We start from the raw sequence: 12,945 nt of genomic DNA, 5'->3' as shown, positions 1-12,945 counted from the left end.
AAGAGCATTTTGAAAACGGATGTTTGGAATTGTTTCCATCGTTATGTGATTGTTGTTGTTGTTGCTAAAAACTATGCAAGTGTGTAACCTATAAAAACTCTCATATCTGCACACTTAAAAAACTTGGAAACCAGAATTTTCTAACCTGTTTAAAAATTTTCCAAATAAAGAGTTTCAGTGGGTTTTGACCCATTTGTTAAACTATAAAAATGCAACACCTTCCGAGTTTAGTTTGCAAGAACAACTGATTGATATCAGGGAAGATGGAAATGTACTAGCCAAATTTCAACAAATCCTTTGCATAATTGGTGGATGGGATTGAAAAATGAGTATCATGATTTAGTAAGCGCAGCCAACGATGCACTTCTTCAGTTTGTATCTACGTATCTTTGTGAGGTATCTTTTTTCAGCTATGACAGCCATTAAAACCAGGTATCGAAATAAACTGAACTTAGAACCAGACCTTTGAATTGCTGTATCACAAAGTGTTAAACCAAGATTTTCAGAAATAATGAAGCGTATTCAATCACATTGTTCTCACTAAAAATAATAATTATTATTAATATTTTTAGTGAAAGCAAAAAGGTTTTTTGTACCGTTAATAAAATAAATTATTTTAAAAATATTGTTTATTTCATCTTTATCTCATCCTTTTTTAATTTTTATTTTTGTATATGTTTTATAATGTACATAATATATTAGTACAGTAGTACATGTATATAACGTATAAATAAATATACATATATTGGAGGTGGATGCTCAAAAATTTTTTACTGGTGGGATGCGCAATCAAAAAAGTTTGGAGACCACTGCTGTAGGGCACATAATTGGGAGCAGTGGCCTCACACTGTAGCAAAGAAAGTTTGTTGGAGATTGGGGGGAACTTTCTGACTATGAGGGCTGTTAAACATTGAAACAGGCTTCCTAGAAAGGTTGAGGAATCTCCATCCCTAGACATTTTCAAGAGCAGTTTAGACAAGTACTTGGCTGAGATGGTTTAATCAGGGATAATCTTGCCTTGAGAAGGGGAGGGGAGTTGGACTAAATGACCTCATGAGGTCCCTTCCAGCCCTACTTGCCTATGATCCTATGACTCCTAGATCTAGGGCTCTGGTGTGGTAGCATTTGGAGGAATCCTGGTATATCCCTGTTCTAGTCAAAAGTCGGCCTAATAATGCAGAATCAAATGTAAATAGGCTGGCATAATGAAGTCCAGTGTCTGTCTTAATGGACGTTGTGATTGTCTGCTATCTAGTGGAAAAGATGAAGAGTAAAATAGAAATCCATAGGAAAGATCAGTGACCCCCATACTTATTTCCATAATTCTGTCATTTTGTTTTATTACATATACTTCTGGAAAGTTACATAGTTTTTTACAAACATATATGCGTGCAAAAGTGTTTATTGAACTGTCCATTAAGGTAGGGAAGGAAAACAAAAGCAAGACAGATCAGAAAAGGAAAGGCTATAAACAGATGTTGGCAAAGAAGAATGTTACTGGAAGAAAGGGCTTTTATAGAGCGGGGTGTGAAGAAGAGCGAGATCTGTTCACTTGGTGTTCTAACTACTCGGCGTGTAAAAGAAATGAAGCAAACAATAAAGCAGTAAAACTTGGAGGCCTCAAGAAAGCAAGGGCAGGAGTTAAGAGGTAATGAGAGGTTGGGTGAAGCCTTGTTCAGGGTCATGTAAGTTTACTGCCTGCACCTTAAATACCTGAATGTGGTGGTGTAAGGACTGGGAAGCCAATGAAGCAATGTGAGGAGATGGAAGTGATGTGATAGGAAAAACAGAAAAGTAAGATCTTGATAATGAAATTTTGGATACAGTGAAGAGAGAAGTTAAGAGGGGACACCAAAAGTGAGATTGCAGGAGGGCCAAGGAACAGTCAGAAATTCTAACAACAAGAAAACTGAGAAAAGGGCCTCTGAGCCCACGTGATTGCAGCTGATCTAGGTAAAAATCTGTTCTGGCGAGCCTGAATCTGCTGGCAGGAAATATCAGTGATGAACACAGCAAAACCTGCCTTATGGCACTAGTCGTATTGGCAAAAACAAGATGCTAGGCAAAAGGGGTGTCTAAATTAATTGTACTTGATCTGAGGGATATTTTAAAGTTCTTACTTAAAAATAAGAAATTCCCTGCAGCAGGTGGAAACCAAAATATAGGTTTCACCTTTGTTGCCTAAGCTGAGGTGGTGATTCCATGTTTATGATAAAACAAGATAGTACGCACAGAAGGGGTTATCATTGCCCACTGTGCATTATGACTTTTGTTCTAAGAAATGAGCCAGTTTTTAAACAAAAATCTCCTTGATAATTAGCAAAACAGGGAAGGAATGCTTTATTTTAAACGCAGCAGGTGGGTTTGTATAAAATACTTTTAAATTTTACTAGCGTGAATTTCTCTTTATATACTATTGTTTAGGGTTTAAAAAAAATGAGCCCTTTTCTACTCGGGTACAGTGGCGTAAATCCAGGATAAACCTATTGTACAAAATAATAATACTACAGCTGTATAAAGATAATGCTGATAACGGTTTAATATTGTTTACTTTTCCCTTTTGAGTGGCCAAATCCTGTTGTTAACACCACTAATGATTGACAGAATGGATTTACGTGATATTGGGCATTGTTGGGGATCCCTGACTTCCACAGAACTTGTCATTAGATAGAAGTATTTATCATACTCTAAAATGCATGTTGTTTTGTATTGATTAAGGTATATTCAGAGTGATCGTTTTTACAAGGATTAGATCAAATTTATTTAAACATGTATGTATTCACCATTAGTCTTTTGCTTTGCTAAACATATTTGTCTTTGCAGGGGAATATACTGGGGGGTCTGGGATTAAGGAAGAAGAAAAATGACATGCTGGGGTCTATGCCTGTCAGTAAACAAGGCAATAATAGAATTTATTTTTTAAATATAGTCTCATTGGCAAAGACATGGGTTTCATTTTATTTACTTCCAACAGTTAGGATTTTTATTAATCATTTTCCTACTTCTTCCTTTTACTTGTACTCTGATGCCTCTACTGTGGTACCCATAGCAACACTTGTTAATGCTAATGAAACTGCACCATCCTAAGCTTCCCGACAGAGCAGCCCTGTTAAATATGGCTATTACACACAATTGTATTTCTGTTCGTTCCAGCTCCTAACAGACACCTGCTCTTTGGAAACTCTCTTTCCTGAGATGTTGGGCTTTGGTAACTTATTGCTCTTCTTAAACCTGTCTGATTATGACTGGAATGAAGTCTCATTCTGTAGCGTTTACCACCTAAGTATTGGGGGGAGGGGGGTAAATCACGTGCGCACAGACATACATAGAGACACATGCGCACGCACATGATTTCTGCAATATTGACATGCCTAAGCTGTAGGATTAAGTAATCTTCTGAAGTATTAATTTGCATTCAGTGAAACACTGCAGAGGGTTGAAGCTGATTGATCTTGGAGAAACTATGGGATATGTTGTCTCTTGTAAAATGTCCACATGCTCCCTAATTGCTGTGGAACACTGGCATGTTAAGGAGCTAAAGTAATGTCCCAATAACTTCTCATGCACTCCAACTGAATGATAATTCAAGCTTAATAGGAGTATTTTAACATTTTAAAATAGAGAACTGGGAAATTATTTTATTTGCATCGCTTTTTCACCAAGGGAGCATATTTTTGGATGTTCTGTTGCAACAGCAGTGGAGAATAATGGGGGAGGTTTCCCCATTTTCTCTATATTGTTTTGTTTTAAAACTTCTTTTTTTGGAAGACTACCAATTGTTCAATTTTATAAACCAAAAAACCCCAAACCTATAATGAATAGGAAATCTCTTTAAAGGATAAGAACATAAAGAACACTACTGTGCCAATATACAAGTTCTGTAATACCAAGACTGCCACAGAAAAGTTGTCATAGCATAGATGTAGTACCAATTTTTTTGCTAACCTGTTTAAGTCACTGAATAGTTCCTGTAAAGCTTTTAATGTATTAATTTCCAGAAATTTTAAATATATAGGTTTATCTTTTGAGTTATAGTTAACTGCAGGAATTCAACTCAAGTCACTAAAATGTATTTTTGCTCAAAATAACAGTTCTATCTCCTATCTTCCCAAATTTGTTTCCTTGCATGGAAAAAATATGGCTTTTCTGCTTTTGCTTTTTCCATAGACTTTTGTTGCCTTGAAATTGCGTAGTGCAAGGTTTCCTTGTTGTTTGTAAATGAGTCTTAGAATGTTGTTATGCTTTCTTTAGTTCTTGACTTGTGTAGAAATGCAGTCATTTGCTTGTTGGTTTGAATCATTTACGTGACTATCTTTTGTTGCATTCATTTTTGTTTTAATGTTGTTTCAGGTTCTCCTACTAATCTCCTCATAATATTAACCAGCTGTATTAATGAGATAATAAACTAGGCTTGTTGTTAATGAATTGATTCATTCAACTGCTGAATTTAATTAGAAAGACACTTAACATTCCAGCAGATGTTCTTATTTTGTTTCATTATACTTGGGTTCCCAACAGTGGGTTTATAAATATATACTGTATGCATCTATATTAACATAATGTGGTCTTCAACCTAAAACCTTACTACTGCACCATAAATGCAAACCATTTACATTAAACCTGTAAGTGGTTGAGTAAGAAACCAGTTTAACAACACCCCCTGTCTTAATTTATTTGCATTCTTCCAGACTTGAATCTTCAGCTGTATTTGGGTCATTGGGTAAATGTGTAAGACTAGACTAGAAATCACGTCTCTTCCATCTCCTGATCTCTGAGCTAGAGAGTCATCCTCCCTCTCCTTGGCTCAATGATTCATTAATTCTTTCCTGCAAAGTGGTCCAGCTTTAACAAGAAGGATGTAGATTGCCCCCCTCCCCTCATACAAGTGATATACTGGTCCTTATGGTACTCTGCTGAGATGATGTTAAATATCCAGGTTTGTTTCCCCTTGAGCTGACAGGCATTGAAGAGTCTCTCACCCACTGATTTTTGTAAGGAGAAAGAATATGGCGTTACTACTTCCTCTGGTCCCCATTTTAAAAGAATGGAGTGACTGCTGCCCTGTTTCTGGTTTTTGGGTATCTGACAGTTTTCAGGTATCCAACTATGCGTTGGGGTTCTGGGCCTTGAGGCTGAAACATGGCTTCTCCCTTGCTGAGAATAGATGCCTCAGCATCCTGTCAGATCCTCTTGAGGGTTAAACCATGCCTCTTACCCCTATATTCCTCATTCCTTGCTCAGCTTGCAGGTTATTGTGGATCCTGTTCTGAGATTCCCATCTCTCCATGTGGATTGTATAGAGAGCTTAGAATCTCCTCTGGGAGCGCTTAAGAGTTAGGCCCTGTAACAGTGTGTTGCAATGTGAATGTTTTTCTAGGCTCTGAGCAAGTTCTCAATGGTTTCCATTCCCAAAATGCATGACTGCAGACACCTGAATTTATATATATAAAAAGACAATGTGTTTACACCCATGCAACTTATGTTGGTTTTGTTCAGTGATGTAAGTTACAGCAGACTCTGAATTGGACAGATGGCCAGCTCTCTTGGGATAGCTGGTTTTCCGTAAGCAGTATTACTGCACCTCCTAACTAGCTGGGAGTGAGCACATAACAGCCTGTTTTCTTTGAGCAAAAGGCCATCCTGGAATAGCTGCAGACACACAACATTTATATCAGTGTAATTTTACACCAGAGTTGTTTTACCCCCAGCATACTACTATACAAGATTATACATTGTGTCCACCCCTTGTTTACTCCATTGTATAAACATGCCATTATCCAAGCCCTCAGTTGTATCAGAATTATCTGCAGCACACCCTCAGACATGGGACCCAAAGCTAAGCCCTATATGTATGCACATCTGTTGTCAGTGGATTAAGCATGTCAAGGTGGAGTAGACTCAGCATATTGAAGGAGCAGTGTTACTTGATGTCACTGAGAGGGATCATTCTTTATCCTTGCTAAGTTTTTCTATTCCTTTTTCATATTTTGCTTTTATAAAATTTTCTAGGCAAAACAGTTTGTAAGACTGTGTCCAGAAAATGCTTGCTGTAAGGGATTGGCCTGTAGGTGGTCTAGCCTAATGGTGAGGTCAGTGAGGGATGGCTGAGTCGGAATCCAGGAACCAAATTATCAGGTCTGAAGAGAAATTCAGGAGCAGAATCTACAACATACGCTAGGGTCGGGGTCCAGGAATCGGATGCCATGTTACCAAATCTGAGGGTTAATCCACAGGACAAAGTCTGAGGATAGAGCCATTAAACCAGGTTCAGGAGCCAGGAGACTTGTCACAGCAGACTGGGTCAGAACTGTTGCTACAGCTGGGAATAAATGGGAAGACTGAGCTCCCAACAGGTAATCGGGAAGCCAGCCAATTAACCAGCTGGGAAAGCTTGTCGGCCAGAGACCCAAGGCAAGTGTGGCTGCCTAAGCAACTAGCCCAGGCTGGACTGCCTGCTAGGGTCCCCAGTACTTAGACTTTACTCTTGCAACTGAATTTCTCTTGAGTACTGAATCTTTGCCTTTTTTCCCATCATTTTTTCAGCTCTCTGGTATCAACCATCAAATTAACTGATCGCTGTTTAGTATATCAGTCACTGATCATTCTGTCACGCACTGAATTAATTTCTTAGCATATCTTATACAGAGCTGGCTGTAACCATATATGGATATATTTTTTCTTTTATATGCATGATTTCTCTTACTTGGTTCAGAACAATTCATGATTTCTTTTACTTGGTTCAGAACAGTTCATCTTCTAAAATATTTCAGTAAGGAAAACAAATTTATGTAACTGCTGCAGGTAGTTCTACTAGATCTTACTTGCCCCAAAGTATCTAACTAAGCTGTAATCCTCTTTTTTTAATAGTATGCAGCCCAAAGACTTGTAGTATTCATTTTATCTTTTTCTTTGTAGCAGAGTGCACTTCTTCATTTTCCTTTCTGTCTCATTCTCTCCTACTTAGTGACTTTTAGACCACTTCAGCTGAGCTGTAAAATACCACAGTTCTGCTTGATTTTTAAATCTGCTTTCCATTTGCTTTTCACAGTTAAAAATGTATATGAATGCTTGAGGGTGCTGGAGGTTTTTTTTCCCCCAAAATGGCTGCAACCAACAATGAATTCCACAAAAGCCTATTAGCGTGAAAGGAACTGGACTTCCTTGGTTTCTGGCTAGACACAGCTTTTCAGTGAAAGTCTTGGGATGTCTGTAATATTGGACAGCCATGTTCTTTGACCACTACCTAGGGAGAGGCAAAGCTACTATCAAAGTGATTATGTGAAGCTGTACCACTGTGAAATTCTCCACTTTGTGAGTCTTGCAGGACTCATTGTATGGGGGTCCTGACTTAGTGTGTGGCTTGATTTCGAGTCTGTCTCCATTGTTTGCCCTCAGTTTTATGTTTTACAGCTCTCTTATTACCTTTTTTACAGTAAGAGGACCACAAAGGTACAAAGATGGCTACAGTAGATTTATTTACACTCCTTGTGTGTCCTATCATTCTGATGTTTATATTTTAATTGTTCTCAACATGCTGAAAGCTGTACAACGGTGGTGTCCAACCTTTTGGCCCTGCGGGCCACGTGAGTTTTAAGGGTTCAACCCATGGCCCGATCTAATGCATGGAGTGCCAGCCCCATGAGTGCCGGATGAGGTCATCACCCCAGCCCTACATGCACTAGCCTGGTCCTGCACATGGGATCATGTCATATGGCCCATGACCCTTGGAAATTTGGCTGTGGGGGAGCCATTCCAGTATTAATTGTCCTGTTCCACCGCCACCAGATTTCTGGACCCTTGGACAGCCCTGTGGGCTAGATTTGGCCCATGAGCCAGGGCTTTGTTCAACAATACCTGTTTATCCTCCTGCTTAGTATTTTGCAACAGATGAATAACCAACAGTATTTTGACTTCTCATGGAATCTATCCCTAGCTTCCTTCTGCTGTCTTTTTCTGCACCAACTTGCGTAAGCTAATGTAGCTTCCTGTGCTGTTAGTTTTAGTATTCTACAGTTAATTTCTCTCCCTTGTTGTCTTATTTACTCTCCTGATCACATATCAGCAAATTTATTCAGGAGTTTGCTAATTCTTTTCAGGAGTTCGCTAATATATAGTGTGAGCATTACTTTTAAAAAAAACCTATCAGTGGCACTCCACAAATTGCCCCCCTTCAAATCCACGCTGTTGATGCTCATAAATTTCCTTTTCTTAAATAACTAAAGCAACTCACTGTCCATATTAAGCAACTCTCTCTACCATGCAAATTATCTTTGCAATCTCCTTTTCTATTGCAGTATATTGGAGAAATGCCTAAAAAAATAAGAGATTCCAGCAGATGCAGAAGTAAATAAATCAGTACTGTATCCATTCTAGATGCAATTTAACTGGCTGACAGAATACCTTCTTTAGCTGTATTGGCATTGGTGACAATCAGCACTTGCTAAGGAAAAGGAGTTGCACTACTTACCTATAAAGAAATTTTAATGATTTTTTCAGGCTGTGAAACAAAGATTCTAAGGATTCACAAGCCTAAAAATTTTCATGCTGCAACTAAAATTGTACTCTTGTTCCAGGGAGCTGGAAAGGTAAGATAGATATAAAGAAAGCCAACTGGAAATGCAGCTCTGTTTAATCAATGAAGCAATGAGCTGGTGAATGAAGCAGGGAATTGACTGAAATCCAAGTAAATTATACCTAAGTTTTCTCCTTGTTACTACTTAATACTCATTAGAATAATTGTTCTATCCTAAAAGTAGTATTGCTACTGGTAATGTTATAGTGTGTATTTGTACACTTACAAGCCAAAAGTACAGGGAAATTGCATTTTGGAAATTGAATTTAGTGTTATTTCAGTCTTTTTCAGCCATATTACCTAGTGCATTTCTGGAGAGTTGGGGTTTCTGCAATACCATGATTAGAAACATTTAAACATATTAAAATAATACGTTTAAAATTATCTTTTGTAAATTTACTAGTACTAAAAAGACAGGGCAGAGTCCCAGATTTCAGTTTACTGTAAGGTTAGGCAGTATAATAGGCAGTAATTTTGCAGGACAAATATTATTCATATTCTTTAGAGATCTTCCCTCTGATCTGGATATATCATTTGCTTGTTAACTGCATTTTGCTGAAGCACTTGGAAATCGTCATATAATCTGCTCTCTAAGTCTGAAGTTTTGAGTTGAAACAATTTTTCTTTGACACAAACACAACTGTTAATTGCTAAATCATTAAGGGATCTTAAAAAAAATTGAAGTATCTTATCACATTTTACAGTGTGATTCACACTACTGTAAGAACCGCACACACAGAGAGAATGGAATTTTTCCATTAGCTGCACAAGTTTGAGAAATGGGCTTCATGCCACAAATCAAGAATATGGCTTGATTTTTGTCAGAGTACAGGAACTATTTTCTGTTTTAATAACTTCTGCTTTCCAAAATTCATATGATATGGGTGGGTCTTTGAAACTGGTGCTCTGTTTTCAAGATACACTGTGATGGAGGACTAAGACATGATTTGTTTGGAAAATTAATGCCACAGCATTATTAATTCCAGACAAGAGAAACACCCTTATTCCAAGGCCAGCTGTTAAAATCCTCAGCTCTCTAAATTGGACTTCACTGTGGCATATTTTGGCCCTATGGCAGAATAAAAAATGTTTTGTTGTGGGTCAGGTTGAAAAGGCAGCTCCAGTTTGTCAGATTTCTCTACCTGTTGCAGGACACTCCCTCAACTTCAAACATCCATAAACCAGAAGTTGGTCAAGTGATGCCTTAATCTGTGAGTCATCCCAGCCCTATTCTCAGCACACAGACAGCTGAGAAGGATTATTATGGTCCTAGGTCTCACAGAATCATAGAGAAGTCAGACTGGAGGGGACCTCCAGAGATCATCTAGTCTAGGGGTCAGCAAAGTTTTTGGCCAAAAACATCCCAACCCTGGCCCACATCTTGACTTGGCATGCCAGGGGCAGACTTCAGGGGAGCTGCAAGGAGCCCAGTCCTCACAGGTGGCTGTGGCTGCACGCATGACTCCTGGCAAATGATGGGGGAGGGGTTGAGGTTGCGCTGCCCCAACCCCTTCCCCATCCTGTGCCCTGAGTCACGCGTGCAGTTGCCACCACCATGGAGCTGATGCTGGGGTTCCAGAACCCAGTGCAGCTGTTTGCAGCCCACCAGCCAGCTGCCCAGAGCCCAGTTTTTTTGTCAAGTGTGAGGCAAAGTAGCTCCATCTTTGCATCTTCAGTTTGAAGTTCCCCCTGGCTTGTTAATAGCTTACTTGGTCCCACAGCTTCCTTGGTCTTTCTTTTCTGGCCAACATGCTTATAGAACTTCTTCGTGTTGTCCTTTGCCTAGGTGCAGTTCATTCTTTATCTTTGCCTTTCTGATATTGTCCCTACAGGTTCTTACTATTTCCTGGTACTCTTCCTTGGTGACCTGTCCATTCTTCCATTGCCTGTGTTTTCCTTTTGCATTTGAGTCATTTTAGAAGCTTCACACCTGTTTACCAGGGTGCCCTTGGAGAAAACTAGAAACAACGGCCACAAACTCCTGGGAGATAGTTTCAGGCTGAACATTAGGAAAAACTTCTTCACAACTAGGTTGTCCAGACTATGGAACAAACTGCCCCCAGAGGTGGTGCAATAGTCTACACAGAGGTTTTCAAGAGAAGACTGGACGGATGTCTTTCCTGCTCATGCAGGGGGCTAGACCCAATGATCCTTCGGGGTCCCTTCTGGCCCTATGATTCTGTGAAGCTCCTTGCGCAGCCAAATTGGTCTCTTGCCATTCTTATTGTGTTTCCGTCATGTCAGGAGAGTTTCTTGTTGGGCCTCCCATACTGTGCCTCTTAGAAGCTCCCAGCCCTCCTAGGCCTTTACCTTCAAGTCTGTCTTCCCATGGCACCATGCTTATCAACTTCTTGAGTCAGAGAAAATCTGCCTTTTTGAAATCTAGCATCCTAATCTGGCTGACCTCATGCTTTCCCTGTCTCAGATCTGGAATTCTATTGTATTCTGATCTCTTCCTCCCAAATCACCCATCACCTCCACATCCTTCACCAATTCTTCCCTGTTGGTCAGGACAAGATCCAAGGTAGATGATCTCCTAGATGTATCTTCCACTTTCCGGAAAGGGAAGTTGGCCTCCACACAAGTTAGAAATAGGCTTGACATTTTATGTTTGACTGTATTATTCTTCCAGCAGATGCTGGAAAATTGAAGTTTCCCATCGGTACCATAGTTTTTGGGATAGATTTGTCACCTGCTAGAAGAGTGCCTCATCTACCTCCTCTTCCTGATTTGGTGCCCTATAATAAATCTCAACCATTACATCAGTGTTGCATCTTTCACCTTTCATCTTCACCCAAATGCATTCTGCTCTCCTGTCTTTTTCCTCCTGAACCAGGGAACCAAGTGTAAGTGTGTTTGACATACAAGGCAACACCACCACATTTTCTCCCAACCCTGTCCTTCTGAAACAGTATAACCCTCGATGTTGACATTCCAGTCATAAGAGCTGTCCCACCAGGTCTTGATTTGCCATTCAGATCATAGTTCTTTTCACAGGCTGCATCTTCCAGCTCATCTTGTTCTATTTTCCATGCTTATCTCATTTGTATGCATGCATTGGATGTATTTTGCATTTTGACCTACTCGCTTCCCTTTTATGCCCCTTGTTGCAGTCTTGTAGTTCTCTGACCCTTTCCCAGAGTTAAGTTGCTTCATCAAGTCCTTTCCCCTCTGTATTGTTAACTCTGTTGCTGGAGAGTTTTAATCACCGTCCCCTGTGGCACCTAATGTAAAGCTCTGCTTACTAGGTCAGCCAGATGATGTCCAAAGATGTTTTATCTCTGTTCTCGTCAGATGGATCCCACCTCCTGTTAGCATTCCTCCTCCCAAGAAATCTCAGCCATACGTTAGTTTTCAGGATGTGATGGTGTCTGCCTGGACCCTTGCCTTCCATAGGAAGAATCAATTGGAAATACCACTTGTGCTTCAAGCTCCTTAATCCTCCTGCCAAGAGCCTCATGGGCTAGAGACAGAAGTTACACATGAACCAGTTTAAGTGATCAAAAACTGGTTTAAACCTGTAACAGAATAGAAGTTCTGTGCACATTAAACCCATTGCAAAATGGCCAAAACTGGTTTAAGGTAAACCTGGTTGAATGTAGTATATCAAACTCAACTGACTTGGGTTAAACAGTTTATGGAACTTTTGTCCCAAACCCCTTCCTGGTTCAAGTTAAACCACAGTCCCTCAGCATCCCAGCATGCTTTTCAGTCATAGGCTGGGATGTGCTGTCTGCTTGAGCAGAGCAGGATTGGCCCCACCCCTCTGCTCCCTACCTGGAGCAGTGAGGGCTGACTGACAAGGGGCTAGGGGTGGGAAACCCATCTGGCATAGCCTGGTCTTCCTGGTGAGGGTGGAGCAGCCCCTGCCAGACTTTTCCCTCATGGAGTGGAGGGGGTGGGGGTGCCAGCCAGCAGGCTCAGGGGGAGGGATGGGAATTAAACTTCCCTGTCTCCCCTCTTGGGCACGAGGACCCTAGCTGAGGTCTTCCCAGCTTCCCTGCTAGCAGCTCACATGGCAGAGGGCATGACCAGAGCAAAGCCAGCTCTGACCATGTCACCCACCACGCAAATGGCTGGTGGGGCAGAAAGCTAAGCAGACCCCAGCTGGGGTACCCATGCATGGGGGAGAGGGGAGATGGGGGAGTTCAATCCCACTCCCTGGCCCCATTTTGCTTGAGGCACTGCACTGACCAGTGTCTGGCCACTCACCCTGCTCCCCCAAGGGACAGATTTTGCAAGGGCTGCTTTCCCCTTCCCCCTCCAGGCATACCCCAGCTGGGGTCCTTGCAGGCCAGGGTGGAAATTTAAAGCCCTCCCCAATCATACTCAGCAGCCTGCCAAGGCCTGACCAGCTGTCACCCCCCCCCCCC

General features: G+C 40.8%; 1 protein-coding gene across 1 annotated transcript in view; it reads left to right on the top strand.

Moving 5' to 3' along the window:
- The first annotated feature begins 3,114 nt into the window (after window positions 1-3,114).
- The window catches only part of ZNF277 (zinc finger protein 277), a 93,672-nt gene continuing 83,841 nt past the window's right edge, over window positions 3,115-12,945 (top strand). The window contains exon 1 of the mRNA XM_019514561.1: window positions 3,115-3,208. Within this exon, the coding sequence (XP_019370106.1) occupies window positions 3,196-3,208 (13 nt within the window). The 5' untranslated portion in view covers window positions 3,115-3,195. The remainder of the gene's footprint in view (window positions 3,209-12,945) is intronic.

Source organism: Gavialis gangeticus, unplaced genomic scaffold (genome assembly GCF_001723915.1).
Source record: "Gavialis gangeticus isolate Ggan-Ray unplaced genomic scaffold, GavGan_comp1, whole genome shotgun sequence".
In the NCBI taxonomy this organism is placed as follows: domain Eukaryota; kingdom Metazoa; phylum Chordata; order Crocodylia; family Gavialidae; genus Gavialis; species Gavialis gangeticus.
The sequence above is the reverse complement of the archived record's forward strand: the minus strand, read 5'-3'. Positions and strand labels throughout refer to the sequence as shown.